Raw genomic sequence first — 19,655 nt, 5'->3', positions numbered from 1 at the left:
TGCCACTTATGTCAATAACAGAGATAGAACATGTAACTGGGAACAGTGCAAGAGCAAAGAAGATACGGGCACCGAGTGCATCCTTCGGTGACTGAGACAGTGATGGTAATGTGGGCAAATGCAGAAGATGTCTGTGGGCAAAGGATCAAAAAGGAGGAAACAAGTTACAATGCAAACGGCCGCTAGCAACTATTAAGTTCATTAAAAATAAATCTAAATGAAACTTAGGGTTTTGTAAGCAAAATCTTGAAGCCATTATCCCAATTAGTCACACTAGGCTATAGAAGAGCAAACAGGATCCTGGGAGGTGTCACCAATGACAGCCTAACCAGAGAACGGGTGCTGTCCGTATGCAAGCCACTCGGCCCAGCACAGCTGAAGTCTGGGGTGAAGCTTAACTAATATTTCTGTTCTGGAAGCTACTGCCTTGCAAAGGATGCATTACAGATCTAATCAGGATTTATGTGAGTGTCACAAATAGATTTTATACAACTATGATTTAGCAGCAATTTAAGAATTATTAATATTTTATGGTAAATCGCAAGATTAGATTGTGTGATTTTTAACAGCACTTAATCATCAGCCAATTTAACATAATGATTCAGCAGAGGAATTTGCTACAATAGAAATAGCAAATATAAAGGAGCGTTGGGCAGTTACATTGTCATCGAGACGTGTAGTTGTCTTCTAGCTGTTGCACTTCTTGTCTCATCGGATGTCACTTCAGCCGATGAGCAGGGAGGTTTGGTCAGTGCGCGGCTCTGCCTAAGGGAGAAGGTCAGTGTGGTTCTGCCTGTTTGCAGTTTCACCTCTACCAAGGCAAATTCGGGGCACTTCAGAGGCTCCAATGCTGCCTTCATAAATTGTCACTGCTGTAAAGACGGATGTGGCTACTGCTGGCCCTCAGAGCGAGGGCCCTCAGAGACTCCCTCTTATGGGAGTCAATGTGTGACACTATGGCACGGTGGCCCTTTGTCACACCGGTCACCGATACAAAACTTATCAAGCATGTGTCTAATGCTTGGCTCATGGGACTCATACTGAGGTTTGTGAAGTGGAAAGACTCACAACAGTGCAACAGTTTGGGGAAGTTGTACAAGAGTTGTTCATGTGGATGAGACATTCACGAGCCAAATACAAAACGAATTAAAAACAAAGTGAATGCAAAGCAGGGACAGCTGCTTTTCTGCAAGAGGGTAAAGTGTAATACATTGCTAAAATAGACCTATAAAAAGCTAGTACAGAATGAAGGTATCAGCCTAACAGGCTTCTATAAAGAAAAATACCAAAGTTACTATTATAAAACATGCTAGGGCTGTTAGTGAACTTTTAAAATAGATTTTGGCTCAAGCCTTTGAAAACAGCTTTTTCTTTCTCAATATTTCAGCAACACAGAAGCTTATTAGCATTTTCTATTTATATTACTGCTGGTCCATGTTTACTGTTACTAAATCTACTTGCCTTGGAGCACTTAGTGCTGTGTTGCTCTCTGTGGAGCACTTAGACTTCAGCTGTGAATTGTCCTCTCCTCCCTCCTGCCAGCGCCACCCCAAAGCCACCAAGAGGCTGCAGAGCAGGGTCTCACCACCCCCACTCCTCTGCCTCACCCAGCCTATCGCATGTTACACAAGGGGCTCATTCAGCATCTTGGGGAATTATGCAAATGAAAGGGGATATTCTCCTCCCCATACACCAGAATTTCCATATGTGCAACTCCCGTTACATTTAATGAAACAGGCACTCATAAATCCCTGAGATGTATTATGCCTCTAAGTGGCTTCCAAAAAAAGGCTGCTCAAAAGTTTTAACAGTCCCTTAAAAGTAGAACATTAAAAGAGAGATTAAATAAAAATAAAAATTACAGTATATTCTTAAAAATATAAGAATAAAAAATATTCTCTTTTTTGGAAAAAAATACAAATTATAGATCTGTACATTAGGGGTTCATTCTTGCAAACCTGTGCATCTAGTGAAGCGCTCGCTTCAGGAAGTATTCAAAAAAACGTGAACATCTTGCTAGCACTCATATGGTTCTGACCTGGATCCCAAACTGTGGATGCAATTCAAATGCAAAGTTGTAGTAAAATGTTGTTTTCAGAACTATAAAGAAAACAAATTCAAATTTATATGGGTAGCAAAATGTTATAAAATAAATACTTTCATCCCTAGCCATTTCAGCACAGCAGCACCCCACAGGAGTTAGATTGCTGCATTCAGTATCCACTTGGCTCCTGACCACAAAAGGAGTTAAGGAATTTAGTGACAGATTTTATTGCTATATGGTTATTCATTCTTTTTCTACTCTTCTTCCTAGTCTGTGGACGGTATTTTCCCCAACATGGCATAAGCTGAAAAAATCTATTATTTACTAATGAAGCGGAAATAATAATAGTGAAACAAACTCATGACTTCGAGAAAGATGAAGGTGGAAGCCTATATCTCACAGTTGCTGGTCTTTTCTTTCTTTGTACTATTAATAATTTATCAGATCATCCTGACCCCTAATTGATCACAAAGGCCACCAAGTGCTTTAGCAGTCTGTTAGTTTCTATCAAACGAGATGTGTTTTTCCTGTGAAGCAGAAGGAAATCATTCTGAAAAAATCAATCAGCAGCTTCATATTTTAGCTAGGTGAGTTCACTTAGGGCCAGATTCTGCATCTTTACTCATTTTGAAGGAATTTATATGGATAATTCAGCTGCCTACAACTGGCTATCTGTTTGAGTACAGATCACAAAATAAACTAATAATTGTACATTTGTATTCATGCTTTAGAAACAACAGGATAGTTGCTAACTCCAGATATTTCTTTACCCTCGAAAGGCCTTCTTAATGCAGATTGTTGATCTTGCTATAGCACTCAGGGAAAACACATATTATATTTTTACCCATTATTTGTGGGTAAGGATCAGAAAGGTCATTTAAACATCCAAACAGTCCTAGGAGAAAGGGAGGTGCCTCACTCTGGAAATGTAGTCTGACAGCTGCAGCTCCAGCAGCTGTAAAATGCACTTGGTGCCTATATACATTCAGGGCACAGATTTTAGCCTAAAAGTTTCCTTGGGGCCTGCACATGGGTTTCTGTAAATTCAGGTCTTGAGAGCTCCCTGCCCAACTGCAACACAGAATTCTTTTGCTCGCCAGATTACGTGGAGAGACACTTGGTTTTCCCTCAGAGATGTCTGTTTTTAGCTTGAATTATCTATTATTAAGGAATGGCTACTGAAAGATCCTGGGATAATTTGGCACTTACAGCTTTATTTTCTCAGTATTTCATCAACATTTTGTGTCTGGCATTTTGCTGTCACTCTTACGCAGAATTTTGGAAATGGAAATGTGTAGCAGATAATCCATTTGGAGGCAGCAAAACCAAAATGTAGTCATTCATCTTACTCCTGTATTTAACATTAACTGTCTCTGTTACTCTCATCTGCGATTAACATAATAAATAAGAAGTGGTAGGCTACCTACCATCCGGTTCAGTGCTGGAAAGTCCACTGAGACTTAGCATGGATGCAGGATCTGCCAAGGACTGTGACATGCAGATGAGCTACTTGTATAAATTTTCGGTTTAGGGAACCATTTTTTAATAAGAAATATTATGTAGTTACCACATGTAAGTAAGGACTATTACAGATTAACATTTCTCAGACTTAGAAAGCAAAAAAGCATGTGAGTTTTACTGTATTTTTCTGCAATACTGGATGACTCCCAAGCCTTGCCAGGAGAAAAGATTATCTTTTGACTTCAAGTGGTCCAGCTGAGGGAATAGTTCCTATCTTCTTTTCCTCCCCTTTTTGGAAAGATACTCACCAAGGTTAAAGAAGTAAAGAGCTGAGGAATTGCCCTTGTGCTCAGACATTTATTGACCACTAAAACAGCATCTTCATATCTCGTTCACCTTCCTGTATGCCAATTTATGAAAGAGGCAAAATAGTTCCCTGAATTAGCACCAACACCCATACTAATGACTGTGATTAGAAATATAATAATTTTTCATGGACAAACATTGAGGCAATGTATTTGTCACCTTACTTTACATAAGATTTTCCATTCAAAAGGTTTTGTCCATCTCTAGATTTCTTGCATTTAATCTACCTCTTGAAATCTACCTCTTCATGTAGAAGCCTTTTCATTCAGTGACTACAAATAATGGATTGAATAGGGCTGAGCACATTTTAAAAAGTTTATGCAATGAAAAACAGCTGCTGAGTTAAATCTTGAGAGGGCCTGAGCATGTCTAGTTCCTCTCCCAGCAGTGTTTGCAGGTACAAAGCATGTCTGGGGTTTGAATGATTTTACTGGGACTCCTAAAGGCTCTGAAAAGGAGATGGAGAGGCCGGAGAGTGCAAATGTCTGAGACACCTCAGTATGATGAGTGCACATTGTAAAAAACAAGGGCAAAGGCATTCAGAGAGATGCTAACAGTGTCTTTGCATGCAGTATGTTTTAGATCTGTGGATGTGTAACTGTCACAAGCCTTTGAATATTTCTGTATTGAGTGACATGGCAACACCTGATTATTTCCACGAGTGTTTATTGAGTTTTATAAAGACAGATCTTAAAATGATACCTTAAGACTATTACTTTTTATTTTTACTTTATTTTTATTATTTTTTTATAACACTAGTCTTGAATGGGTATAGTTGCACTGGTCAACACAACATGCCAGGAGTTGCCCGTAGGACAATGTGGACCTGAGCCAAATACCTTAAAATAAGGCATGCTCTGCCTTTGAAGCTGTCTGAGGTACATACAAGACACACTTTTGTTATGAGAGCTGCTGTATAATCAGGTTTGTCTTGTACTCACTTTATTTTTTTATAGAAGAACCTTGTTTGACATTTGTCCTTAGATTTTGGAACAAGCACTCAGTCTGGGAAGCAGCCTGCCTGTTTGGAGGGGGATGGAGAAGTGTTGCTTTCCATAGCAGGGCAATGAAAGAAGGCTGGTAGCAAGAGGGGGAAATATTTTTTTCTTCTTTATTTTCATGAGTTCTTAGTATCATTTACATTGTTCCATATTTGACATTTTTATTAGTTTTATGTTCACATTTTCAGCATGAATCCTTTAGTTTTAAGCCTCAGAAAGTTATACTAAGGTTTTTTAAACATCACTGTCATTCAGCGAAGTTTCAGTGCTTCAGTTTTGTGAAATGTTCTGAAGATATTGAACTCCAAAATGGAGTTGACATACCCCATAAAGGTCCAGCAGATGAGGGGTGGTTGTTTTTGTTGTAAAAATGATCATGACAAATTATTAATAAAGTATTATTATAAAAAGGTGATAAAATGATAAATCTGGAATTTTGATTATTCTTTCTGCAATTCATAGATTTTTTTCCTAAAAAATTTGAATGAGTTTTTTTTTTCATTGTTTAGTATTTATTCTAGTCGCTGCAAAGCTCTTTTCATAAACTGTAAATCAAAGGGAAAAGAAATTCTCCACAGATGTTGTAAGTGTTTGATGTATTAGACACATTTTTGCAGCCTACTGCCTTGAAACCTAGGGAATTCATTAACTCACAAGTTGCTGCCAAGGAGGGAAGTGGTCACATTTCCCAAGCTGCTGTGCCTGTCCCCCGGCTGCGGGATGTGGGTAGGGCAGTCTTTGTCCTGCCTCATATTGTCTGGCTCTGGAGTAAGGGGAATTTCTTCAAACTGAGGGGCTGTTCCTGTTTCTCCCCGGACAGCCTCTGTTATTTAATTAACCTGCTAAAGCCTGTAGCTTGCTCTGTTTCCTGTTATGCGGCCGTGATGCTGATATGGGTGAGCTGGTACCCCACATCATAGTTCTGGAGAGCCAGTCCCACATCACTGAAGCCACTGGTTTTAGCCCAAACTTCAAAGAGAGAGGGATGAGACCCACAGTTTTGCAAAAGAAGCAGAGATGCCATCTTGCACCCTCAGCAAATCAAAGCAGTTCCCTAAATAACACTCACCCTGCAAGGGACTTCTCTGGGCATAATTTTGGACGAATCTCTCTCTGCATGCAGCTGCTGGATAGACTCCAGGGCACCAGTCAGGCAGATTTCTTTGAGGATGTTAGTGCCACTCCCCCAAACCAGTCAAGGAAAGCAAATGAAAACTTAAATATCAGTACAGGCTAACAAGAGATGGCCATGACTGTTTATGGTCCCTTCCAACACAAACCGTTCTATGATTTTGTGATTCCACTGCCTGGGAATTTGAGCTGAGCAGTGTAACCACCTGTATGATGGAAGACTTTATGTGTATGCTTCAGTGGGGAACTAATTGAAAAACTGTGAATGAGAGGGTTGTGGTCATTTGTAAAAGATACAGGCATCACTGCCATCACCCACGCCTCCTGTCGTTCCAGGGACAGATTACTTAAACTCACTGTGCCTTCATTTCTCCACCATAATTGAAACCAGTTTAGAATTTAATATACTTTGGTCCTCACTAGTCCCTGAGTGGGATTTCAGATGTTGCTTTTGATCTGTAAAATGCTCAGTGATTTCCTTCTGAGGCAGCCCCCTCTCTGCTGGCTTGGCAGCCCCTGGGGAGGAACAGGAGGAGCAGTGTGTTTGCAGCTGAAAGGAGCCATCCGTCTCCGTGGTGAAAGTCTCTTGCTTGCAAACTCCTTCAGCCTTTGGGTCAGTGAGGGTTTAAGAGAAACTGTTGGGTTCACATTTCAGAAGAACTGCTGTCAAAAACAATTGTTGAGGATTCTGAGACGCAGAGATAAGGTTTATTTATCTGTTGTTTTTTGAATTGCAGCAAGGAACTGTAAGAAATACCAACCAGCATAAACTTTCTGAGACACAGCCACATAACAGCTAACAGTGACCTTTTTGAGCATGGAGGTACCTGCTACCATCTGCTTTCCCTCTGATCCTATTAGCAATGTTTTAGCCCATGTAGCTATTCTCTGAAGGTTCAATATTTGAAGTAACTGGGAACAAGGCATTTCCTTTTGTTAAGTGCCTTCTAAAGAATAGTTTCAACAGTTATTGTTTAATGTGCTAGGATTAAAGGTGTAGTAATCCACTCAAAGTAAGATTGCCTTACTTCAAGCCTAGGGGTATTAAACAAACAACCAAGTTTGCACTGATTTGGAGGAAACTACAGAAGGGCTCCAACTGGGGACAAGAATGATGTCAGATATCGTGTGTGTGTGTGTGTGTGTCTGTATTTGTTTTTGTGTGTTTTTTTTTTCTTGTTTCTTTTCTTTTCTTTTGGTGTGTGTGTGTGAGAGAGAGAGAGAGAGAAAAAATACAGTTCTTTTATCTACTGATGAACTGGAGTGAATTCCAGAGAGGGTGATTAATAGAAGACATTTACATTCATCCATATATTACAGGCTGATTCAAAAAAAATTCAAAGGAATATATACTGGTGAAGCTGTTGAAGGTTGCTGCTTTTATTTCAGATCAGAGGAGTTCACGAAACAAAAGCTTATCTTTTTTTTTTTTTTAAGTAGATGTGCCTATGTACTAAAAGATAACACCTTTCTCTATTAGCTTCATTTTTCTTATTAAAATATAAGATTTTTCCTTCAGATTTAATTTCTTTTTAGATCTGTAATGTGTGTAAATGAGTTAGTGGAGTAACATTGATTTACAGCAGCTGTGATCCAGCTCCCTCCCTTAAAAATGCAAATAATTCCTCTGCTATTGGTCTCATGAGGAATAATGATAGTAAATACATGGAGCCAAAGTCAGCCTTGGCTCCAGCAAAGGCCAGCTCCAGTGTTTTCATTGGCATTGATTCTAATTACTTCATGGCATTCCCTTGGCTTTTCTCCTTTCATATCGCCATGATGAAACACATGGTAGATGTACTACTCTGTCTGTTAGCACCTTGCAATGTGCCATTAACACGTTACTTTTTATCTCCCCTGTGCCTTTCTTGTAGGAATTATGTCTGACCACCAGTTTGGAAATCAGTTCATGTGCAGTGTGGTTGCATCACATGTGAGCCATCTCCCAACCACCAACCTCAGTTTTGTTTGGATTGCTCCACCTGCGGGGACGGGCTGCGTGAACTTCATGTATGTATCCTGATTTTCGGTAATTCATTTTAAAGACCTAAGTTATCATATGATGATTTAGTACCTTATTAAGTGCCAAAAAATACACAGCTTATTATGAATTATTAGAATACATATTTTCACGTAGAATTACATTTTACTTAAAGTATTTTCTAATTATTTCTCCCAAAATTTTTGGTAGATTATATTTGAGATAAAAAAAATATACCTGGAATAGAGTTTAAAGTAGAAAATATTTTAAGCTTAACCCATTCGCAGACAAAAAGCCAGAGTGCTTCCTAGTTAGAGAAGTGAACAGTTGCAGCATTTCAGAGTTTGTCACCTTCTGTGTGTTTCGGTGACTGCCCTCTGTTTCCCAGTGAATCTTTCTCTGAGTCAGTATTCCTTCCTTTCTATCTGTACTGGGAAGTGTCCCACTGCAGATAAGTGTCCCACATAAGCAAGTTGTTTTATTTTTTAATGTGTTGTAAAAAGTAAGAAGTGAGAGACTTAATTCTCCGAGGGTATACATTGCTGATAGTGAATAGAGTACCTGCTGATCGGCTGATCCGTTTCCTTGATATTCCCCTTTCCTACCTATTGCATGGTTTTGCCTATTCTGTAACAGTATATTAGCTGCAATGAGAGTGCCAAGACTTTTTTTTTTTTTATTTCCTTGCTCTTTTCTAGCTCTTTTTTTTTTTCTTCTAAATGTCTAATGATAAATTGGGGAAAAATAGTTTTGATGAGTGGTAACAGACTTTTGAAAATGTGTTTGTTTCTCATTAACTTTTAGAATATACCAGAGAAGCTGTTTATGGCATTTAAGATTCCCATTCACTATTTGACACAAGTCAAATTTGAGGAAATATCTGAGGAAATACTGTCACTGGTTTGAAAAATTCAGTCAGAAATGTTACCCTCACAAACTAGTTGCACATACCTTCAAGAAATCTGTGAGATAAGATTTTTTTTCTTTTCCTGTGAAAATTCTGTAAATTTTATGCTTCCTTTAATTTCTCTCCGAATATACAATTTCTTTTGCTGAGCACAGAGTAGCAGCTAAATTTTGTTCTTTGAGGTGCCTGAGGAAAATGAGATGAGCTGTACATTTTTTTCTGCATACTCTTGCTTACTCCCTTTCTTTCTCTTTTGTTGTTGTTGTTGTTGTTTTTGTTTTCCTGCATATTCAAGAAATAGTTGTTGGTCCTATCTTGCATAGTGACTGTGAATATATTTATTTATGTGACCCTCCATTGCAAGTTTTGAGGTCAGTTTGTAAACAGCCATTCATTTTCCTGTGACTGATGTTTTTGTCCATGTTCTGTTTGTCGTTGTTGAAGAAGAGCTGATGGATAGCTCTGTAGAAGTACAAATAGTGTTGTGACTGATGATTCGCATTTAAATGAAATTAAAGGGACATTTTCTGAGGGAGTAATTTCTTACCTATCTTGAAATCAGTGGAAGGTTCATCACTGGCCTCAGTGGAAACAGAGTTAGGTCAGCACTGAACTGTTTTGGAAATCCAACTGCTTGTTTAATCCATGATGTGTATTAGCACCTCATTAGTGGTGGGTTTTGTACCATGTTGGTAAAGTTTTTGGTCATGCTGCGGTATATAGAACACACACAGAAGAAATCTGAATTCATCCCTGACTCTGCAGCGTGGATGTAAGCATAAGTATGCCAGCAGTGTGGGTGCAGAGACATCAAATCTTCCTGTCCTTGCCCTGGCAGGGCTGAGCAGCCTGCTCCTGTGGCAACCGGCCTGGCACCAGGCCACTCCCAGAGCCACTGGCCTGGGGGTCTGTTGGTCTCAGAGGCACCCATAGGGGTGCTCCGTGATACCCGTTTGTCCTTTTGTGTCAGCAAAGCAATGCAGTTTATATCAGTATGGTGTCCTGAAGGATGAATTCAGACGAGAAAAGAAAGGCTTAGCCTCCCAGATGGTGGTGTTTCCTCCAGGATTCACTTGGTTGCAGGACTTGGCTGCAGTTGCCTTACAAATTTCTCTGACTTCGTGACTTTAGATTTGACCCTGCCTTGTTCTCTGCCACTTGCTCCTCTGCAGCAAATTAATTTAAAAAGACTTTTTAACACTTGACACTAACTAAAAATTTTGTTTAAATTTAATATAAATAATAGTATTCACAGAGGTACCTGAATGATAATTTATGGACTCTGTAAACAGCACAAGAGAGGTAAGAGCTTCCTATGCTGCTGCCAATGCGTCAGTGATTCAGATCAGCTCATTAGTCTTTGGCCTCTCTTGGGATGGATAATAAGGTTATTAATTAGTGCCAGCACTGGTGGTGCAAGTTTTGCCATGTTGACACTTATCCCTGGACACTTCTCAGGAGAAACTGGACAAAGGTCACCATGCGAATCTCCCCAGGCCACTGCACGACCAGCTTTTATTAAGTGCACTTGCTATTGACCTGCTCTGGCATCCTCTGCGGGCATGGACATGCAGGCAGAAAAGCTGAAATGCTCAGGGCTCAAGTTAGGGTCATTCATGCATAAGTTAATGTCAGTGAAATCATTCTCTCCTATCACTTCCAATGCAGATGGGTATCCTACACTTCATGACTGAGTTTCAGGTGAGGAAAGGGTAGAGCTGGGATTTTTTTGTCATCTTCTGTTTTCTGAATAATGTATTGAAGTGCAATTTCTCATTTATATTACTCAGCCTTGGCTATTATTTCTATCTTATTTCTCCTTTTCTTTTTACAACAGTCTGTTAGGAGCATATTTATTGCTAACATGTCTAAATGAAAAGGCCTGGGAATAGGAATAACAAGGCCACATTTAGTTGTTAAAACAGATATAACAGATTTCTATTGCTTCACTCTGTGATAATCTCAAGTAACTTGATAGAAACTGAAGGTTACACTTTGTCATATCAGTGTGAAAGAAAAACTTAATCCCTACAGGGTAGTTATAAACCCGTAGATGTCATGGGGAAAAATCCTGTTTCCTTCATCTATGCTTTTTGGTGCTTCTAGAGCTCAGTCCTGAAACAGAATGAACCCCTAAGAAATGATACCTCTGTGGTCATGCTGCCAGCCAGCTCCCTCCATAGTTCTTATATCCATCAGTAACTAAACAAAGGTGACAAAGTGGTTGGGATATCAATATACTTAGTTTCTTGATAACAGCAAATGGATAGAGAATTTCTACCAGCAAATTTGGGTATTCTCAGCAGCAGTCCTGCCTGCTGCAGCATGATTGCCTATAAAATGCCGGAAATTTTCCTGGCCTAAATTTGGCAGTTACCAGCTACCAACCCACCACACGTTCCCAACACATGGCTGAGGAAGGTGGCTCCTGGCTACATGGCGTTTACTAACACGGGTAGCCTTCGACACCCAAGGTGTTGTTGCTGCTGTGGGGAAGGAGGGCTGGTGAAGCTGTCACCCCTCTGGGATGGTGGGAATTGGGAATGCACTTGGGGCTCCGGCATGGAAGATGGCCTTATTCGTGGAGATGGGAGATGCAAGGTTGCAGGAAACTGGGATTCACTCCTCATACAGCAGCTTGCAGCAAAGCACTTGGTTTCTTTCCTCCCCTCGGAAGATTCCTCATCTGTGCAGTGTGATGTAGTCCAGTTACTTCTGTGCTACTGCCAGGTCTGATGGTAATGGTGCCTGACGGAGTCCGGCATTTATCTTTGACACAACGTGTCCCTCAGCAAGTCCTTTCCCTGATGTCACCAGGGCGAGGGATGGTGTAGAGCCCTGTGCTCTGTGGGGGAAGGCTGCTGGAACCAACATGCTTCTGTGCAAAATCAGGCAATGGGTATTGCTTTTACCTTGATCACATGCAAATTGCTTCTCAGTCTCACTTTTTTTTTATTGTTGTTGTTGGTCCAAATACCTTATTATGAATAACATATGAATACTTGGAAGCATTCTTCTGTAAAATACCCTTCTAAAAGAAAAATAGAAAGCTGCTGCTGCCCCTGTAGGATGTGTGAGTGCAATTCTTTAGTATTTTTTTCAGCACTGATAATTCAAGATGAACTTAGGAAATGAAAGCTAAAATGCATCTTTTGTTGCAGAACAGTTTTCCTAGCAGTAATTTAGGATTCCTTTAAACAGGTCTTAGGAGACCTTGAACACCAAGACCTCTTAAGTAAATTGCCAGAATCTGTAATCACTGCTTACCACCGAAAAATAAATAAAAAATAAAAGCAGGTCCTCCTTCATGCTAATAAATTATTTTTCTGATTGCATGAAAATTTGTAAAACATAATCTTCACAGGCCTTCAGCTAGTTTTCACTGTTTGTAATTTCTGCTCTAAGCTCACACTAACCTAGTTAAACCTCAGCCTGCCATGGGGACGATAATGGCTGCTAAGCAGGGTAATACTTAGCATTACATCTTAGGTTGTTAAGACCATACTTTTGTAGATGGCTTAACTTTCTAGTTTGTAAAAGTGATAAAGCTGACCTAAATTTCAAAAACATACTATGTGTTTGAGCATCAGCATGGTTTATTACAGAAGTTCCAACTACTATATTAAATAGAATAGGTCGCTATAGAAATTACTTTGGAAAATAAGTATTTTTTTTTACATCGGTTTGCAGATGAGGGTAAGAGAGCTATGGTTGCTGAGTCAGGACACTGGCACATCACTTCTAAAGCAGGAGCAACTGGTTCCCAGCACAGCTCCTGGGCAAAGTTTGAAAGTCAGTGTTGAGCCAGGCAGTTGAGCTATTAAAAGAAACTTGGAAGAAACTTGCAAGAAAGGAGATGTGTTTTTCAGTGTATGTCTTTTCACACAATCACCTAATGATACAACTCCTTTCTGGGAAATTTTAAGTGCTCTATTCCCAAGCTGGTCTTTTCTTGCCCATGTGTTTAAGCCTGTTTCTAGGAGCTGGCAACTGTGTCAACATATGAACTTGAAATATCATGCAGAACATAAAGACTGTGATTGAGAGTCTTGGTTACCTATTTAAAACATTTATAGAAAACCCATGATAAGAATTGTGGAAATATTGTATAAAAAACCAAGAAGATTAGATGGTCTGCTATATTAGTCCTCTAACCAGGGTGGGAAAAGGATATATTGTCTGAAGGAACCACATTCTCCTGGTAAACCACTTTGCTAAACTGTCATTTAAGACAGTATTTACTATTTTTTTCACTTGATAAAAACAAAACAAAGCAAAACAATTAAAAAACAAAACAACCACCCAACTTCAAAGGAAGGAAATGCAGAAGTATAACTTCAAGATTAAGTAGATGGTTATGTTTGCTCTACACACAAAGATAATACACACAAGTGTTAAAAATGCTAAGAGAAGATAGCAAATATCAGAACTAAGGTCCCTTAAGTCTCTTGTATTTATATGTAGTTACTCAACTCTCAATTATATGATCATATAGGTTTTTATTCCTCAAGTTCTGAACCAGAATAGTACAAAGAAATAAATTGTTGTTCATAGCATCCTGCTTGTCACTATGAATTGTAATCTTTGCAGTCAGTTAAAGAGTGTGCTGTAAAGCACATGGACACCATAATATATAGACATCCTTGGCTCTGGCATTCTGTGAAGCATCAGCTCCCTGCTTCAGTCCTGTGCTACCTTTCTCTTCCTACTGTTAATTGCAAGGTAAGAGCGAAGCAGGGTATTTATTACCAATCTTTTTGGTATTGGTGTGAACTCTGCCTAAGACAAGGGTTGTATGGGCATCAGGTAACAGACAGTCATTTTTTGTGGTCAGGGTATATCTAACACTAGCCCAGTGTTGCAGCCGTTTTATTTTTCCATATTGCTTATAACTTACGCCTTGCGGAAAAAAAAAAAAAAAAAAAAGGGAAAAAAAAAGTCAGTAATTGTTCCTTCTGGTGTGCCAGTTTAGTGAAACCATGAAGAAAAATTGCTCCTTCACTAGGTTTTCCACTTCCCTGGGAAGAGGCATTGTAGTACTGTCAATCAGCATTATGTGTAACATTCTGAAAATCACAAGCCAATGTTTGATTCAGATCTTGGCTCTGCTCATGTCCCATTTTGATGTGGTGCCCAGATTACCTCCTTCATCTTCTGTGTTTGTTAATTTTCCAGTGAAATCAAACACCGTACATGGAATTGCTGTGGCTCTTCTGAGTATGACCCCAAGGAACGTAGACTCAACCGATTGTGCAGAATTAGATGTAGCTTGTCTATTAGTTGTGTCTCACTTTTTCTTATTTTATGTGGTGATAAAGCAAACAGAGAAGACCAGGGAGGAATTCTGTGTATTTTCAGAAACGTTGTTACACTCTAACACTAGTGTACTGTGATGAGGGAATATTCAAAAGTGTTCAAAGCAAAGGAGGAACACCATGAGGGACAATGGAACCTGATTGCACATATTTTCAATTCTTCAAAGGGATTTTTGGATTTTCAACTTTAGATAGCATACACAGATATCTCTGGGTATGTATCTATGAGTGAATTATGTATCTGTAATTCTCTTGATTGGGCCAGTTACAGAACCACAGACATGTACAGTCTGACATCTAATTTTACATTTACAGGGAGGTACCTGCAGGTCTAGAAGGTCTCTCTAGCTCTAATAGTTTCCTTAGGACATCTCGAATTATTTCAGACATGTTTAAGCGGCTGAATCAAGTCCTAGGTCTCTACTGACTTTAATGGATCACTAGCTACCTAATTCCCATGTTCATCTTTCTACCAGGACCTAAGTTTTTCAGGCCGGATCTGTATCCCACCAACACAGACTCAGCTGCCTAAGCATAAGCACCCCCTGCCACATCATGAAAAATGAATTCTTTATCTTCATCATCCTCAACAGTCAGTATTTTGGTACATGTCAAGATATCTCTAACAAGTTGGTTGCTCAACAGTTGAAAACTGCTGAAGAGTATGAATAAAAAAAGACAACCTTGTAAAGTTCATAAAATCTTGCAATTTTTTTCTTTTCCCTTGGAAGTAAATTTTATTGTCTAATGTCCCCTCAGGTAGCTGGTAATACTACTAAAAGCCCATGAAAATGAGAGAGATGTTCAATGTTTAACATTTTCTCCAAGCTTGTAGATAAATGGCCATTTGCTATTTTAGGCTCCTCATGCTGTGTAGGTGCAAGAGAAACAGAACCAACAAAGACAGGAAGAATGGGTATGTGAACATGTATTAAAAAAGAAAAGCACATGAAAATTCTATTGATAAGTTAGTTGGACTCGGTTCAAAAGATGAGCAAAAAGCATGAAATGCTACTTTCATCAACATTGTGTAGTGCCAGAATAGAAACTGCAAGATGATACAATATTAGGATGGTTTCTTTTATTTGTATGATACAAATTTAATATATCACATACTTGTAATGTATGATAGCAGAAGGCAGCTCAATATAGCCTTTGGCTACTCTGTTAAGATTTTGGCATGGTTCCATATAGGACTCTGGCACCTCCTGCATGAAAGAAAATGAAATTCATTTTCTACTGCTATTATCTAAATAATAAAACAATCACTATGAGAATTTCTTCCCTTCTTACAAATATTCATTTGGCAATTCTAGAAGCAGAGATTAGATTTTACTTTTTTCCCTTTCTGTGCAATGTACCCATTATTTTTGTGCATGAGACCATCAACTCACAATCCACAGTACAGTTATCATTAATTGTGTTTAGAATTCTCTCTTGAACTTTGTTTTGCTCTCTCTGAAATTTAACCTCAGGGTTATTTTTCAGAGCATATTTTAGTTCATCAAGAACATAAATCTTTGTTTCATTCAAAGAGATGCTTTGTCTTCCCTTTTTCCCAAGATGCTTTAATTTTGAAAACATGACTGGAATATAAAATGTATTACACACACTCCAACAGTTTGCCTCTACTGGTAGGCTTTCCTCTGTAGCAGATGAATTGAGTGAAACATCTTTTGACTGCTAATAATTGATTGATAACAAACCTTCTAAAATGAGATTGCAGAAGAAATATGTTTAATGAAATCAGCATGAAATATTTTTTGTGAATTCTTCTGGAAATGTTGGCTATGTGAAGAATGAGTTGTTAACACTCATAGAACCATTCTTTAGGGGTGAACTAATAGTATATAAAATCCCTAATACAGCCAAGGGCAGAGATGATTTTTTGTTTGTTTGTTTTATTTGTTTTTTTTTTGGAAAGCTAAATTTCAGTACTGCTGACAAGCCTGTACAACCAGACATTGTGTCCATGTGGAAGACCTTTGTAGCTCTGGAATGTCCCCCTGGTTGACTGAGAGAGTCTGATAATTTCAGTGCTGTCTCTTGAGTGGATAATACAAGAACTGTCCAGTGCATAAATGAGTTTGAGATAAGGGCATTGTCTTTACAACTCTTTGGGAAGCACTTGACTTCTTGCAAGGGACTATTACTAAATAATTTTGTGAAGAACTCAATACCGCAGGATGCTGAGCACTGGCCTTGATCCAGCAGAGCAATCGTGCATGTACAGGCTGTCAGCAAAACCACAGGCAATATTTTTTGTATTTTTTGTTTAATTCATGTCTTCAGATTACTTGTTGAAATTAGGCTTTGTTTGTGTACACAGCAGAGAACGTATAAGGATGCTCTGCCCTTATTCTCAGTTCACACAAGCTTGACTTTTCTCTCCGTGTTTCTTTTGATGAACTCTAACAGGGTAACTTACAAAATACTATGTAGCAGTGCAGTAATATAATAAGACCTTATATGTATATGCATATATATATGAAGATACACATATATTTGAAATGTGAAAACTTTGAGGGAAGTTAACTACAACCCAATATGACAAGAAAAAAAATGTTCTTTCTGCCTTTTTCTATGGTAAGATATTCTTCTCACATCTAAATGTAACAGAAGTTGTTTTTTAAAAAAAAAAACAAAAACTTATACTTGAAGATATCAAAAATATTGTATCAAATTCTGGTGCTCATATGCTGAGAAAATTTGGGTTTGAGTATTTAAAATGACCATGACCTCAAATTACCTGACAGAGTGCACTCTGTCATATTTATTTTGACAATCTTTCATAATAATTTTTTAAACTGTACTTAACAATAGGGTGTGTCCATGCCATCTCAGTTTGAGAAGCTCAAATCTGTTGTTAATAATTAGATAATACTTATCTAAGGTTATAGAATGAAATAGAATTCTTTGTTTATAATTATAAATTATAAATTGTTATAGAATAGTATTATATATAAACTATCATAGAATAAATTATAAAATATAATTCTGTTATAACCTCAATGTCTACATTATACAAATGTCACCAGGATGGAACTGCCCTAGGAAAATTTTGATGGTATCTGTTTTTTTTGTTTTTTTTTTTTAACAGTACTCAGAAATGAGAGTTAATTTTTTGATGCCATTCAGATTACCATTTCTTTTTACAAACATTGCTTATAAGCAGTGGTCTGTATATGATCATATTGTGGTCTATATGAACCGTCTTCTGGAGATAAAGATTCTTGAGGTCAAGAGAACCCCAAGGCTTGCAGAAGTTTTTAACACTATCATTATTTGGTACGTAAAAGAGAAAATATTAAGAGGTAAATGAAATAATAAATACTTATTCCCTTGCTTCATTTTTCTTCCATTCTTTGCCTTAAAGAAGTTTGAAAAATAATCTTTTGATAGTTAGCTCTCTCCCTTTTTCTCCACTTTCTTGCACCACTTGTCCTCTGAAAAACTTGGAGTCTCTCACTCCTGAATCCCTTGCAGCATGTCTGTCTTGTCTCCTTTTCTCTTATGGCCTGAAATATACCCTTTTTGGCAATGCCCTTGATAAATGGTGGCACTATCACCAGCATCTTCAGATACATACAGCCAACTCTATGCGACCACCCTCCCTCCTTCACCATGACCGCACGGTCTCTTTAGGTAGTAGTAGCCCACACAGATCCATCTTGTGTGATGAGAGAGCCATTAGATTTTAAAGGGTGTTTATTGCTAACCTATACAACAATATTTTGAAAATTTCAGACCAGTGTGAAAGTATAAAAAATAATCTTCAAGAGAGGTGCACAACATTAACTATCAGAATTAATAAATGGTGCATCCATTTCCATATGAGCACCACAACAAGATATTTTGGTTGAGGTAAACTTGGCACATCAGCTGCTCAACATTTCCTGAAGGGCAGCAGCTCAATTGCAGGGGCAGAAGTCTCAGGCAGGTATCCAGCAAGGCACCTGCTCTTGTAATGATGACATAGTGATGTTGCAGTGGTGGAGATCATAAGGATGTCATCATACAAGGTCATCATGGTAGCAGCTCACAGCGAGATCTGTGTTCCATTCTATTGTGATATAGAAGAGCAATCACCTAGGAGAAGGCTTGGAGATGCTGCACTAATTCAAATAAAAATAAATATCTTTTTAGGAGGAAATAATTGAAGCATTTTAGATGCCATTTGCTGGCTATTGTTACTGCCTAATGGCTGTTCTCGTAACAGGTATTATACAAATATAATACCACCATAGCTTTATGAAAGTGTTTTTCTAACAAGGCATTGTTTTCCTTTATCCTCTCGAATGGCTTGGATCCTTTAGTTCTTAACAGAAATGTAACATGTTATCCTGCACCCTTCTTAATAACCCTCTTAGCTCAGTATAAGCTGTTTAGCCTAAGATGTACATTTACTTGAGACATTTTCTGTGACAAAACAGTAAGCAACTCTCTATCAATCTCTGTGATTTCCCACCCAAGCAGGAAAGAGTTTAAAATTGCAAGTCTGAAGAAATGAATAATGGAAGAAAGTCAATCTCTTTTTTTCAAATACTTCACTAGATTGAGGTCAAATCTTTGCTCACATATGACACATCAGTTGCAGTCAGTGACCAAAAACATGCTTGAAAAAGCTCACGCAGCTCCTATCAGCATTAGTGTTTATGCAAAGGATTATAACTGATATGAACAAATTACTTTGCAGAACCTACTTATGCATTCAAAGAGCTATGTCCTAAATGTCCTAAAATACAAAAGATAAACAGTAGAAACATTTCCAATCAATATCACAGACTGCTTTGCAAAACAGTGAAGATGTTAGGGCCATAATTTGAACGACAATTTTAACAAGCATATATAGAAAGAATGTGTATGGTGAGTTAAGCTGCATAAAGCCTTTCTTCTAAATCCAGATGTAGGCATTAACACGCACATTTGAGATGGCATGCTTATTTGCTAAGTGCAAAGATGGTTAGAAAAAGGCTTTCCTGACTGAGGATAAAAGCTGGAGTACTCTTTAATTTTGGTTACTGCCAAGCTTATTTGAACAACCACAATAGTTATTTGGCTCCATACCAAAAAGTAGCAATACAGTACTTACATGTCTATGGATCAAAATTAGATGAAAAATTGCTGTTTCTCATCTCCAAAGCCATTTGCTGCACATTTTATAGGCCTCAAGATGCCTTTTGTAATATGTGATAACAGAGCCAACTGAAGCATCTGCCTGGGAAGAGATTACTTTAATTATGGACTCAATGTCCTATTTTCTGCAAGTGTTCCCCAGAGAATTTCTTACTGCTAGATGAGAGGTGTTATGATGCACATTAAAACCTACAAGTCAAACAAAAAAGGTTGTAAAAGTGAGACAAGGACACCCATAATGTCTCCAGTCTTGTATTCAGTGGTTAAAAAATAACCCTGAATTCTATGATGATAACTTTTGAATTAATTTAAC

General features: G+C 38.3%; 1 protein-coding gene across 2 annotated transcripts in view; it reads left to right on the top strand.

Annotated features, from left to right (window-relative positions):
* Nucleotides 1-19,655, top strand: part of RELN (reelin) — a 293,331-nt gene that overhangs the window by 73,187 nt on the left and 200,489 nt on the right. For both annotated transcript variants that reach the window (XM_066986910.1, XM_048068408.2), the window contains exon 3: nt 7,878-8,013. In XM_066986910.1, the coding sequence (XP_066843011.1) occupies nt 7,878-8,013 (136 nt within the window). The remainder of the gene's footprint in view (nt 1-7,877; nt 8,014-19,655) is intronic.

Source organism: Anser cygnoides, chromosome 1 (genome assembly GCF_040182565.1).
Source record: "Anser cygnoides isolate HZ-2024a breed goose chromosome 1, Taihu_goose_T2T_genome, whole genome shotgun sequence".
Classification (NCBI taxonomy): Eukaryota; Metazoa; Chordata; class Aves; order Anseriformes; family Anatidae; genus Anser; species Anser cygnoides.
Note: the sequence above shows the minus strand (reverse complement) of the source record. Positions and strands in the feature narration are given on the sequence as shown.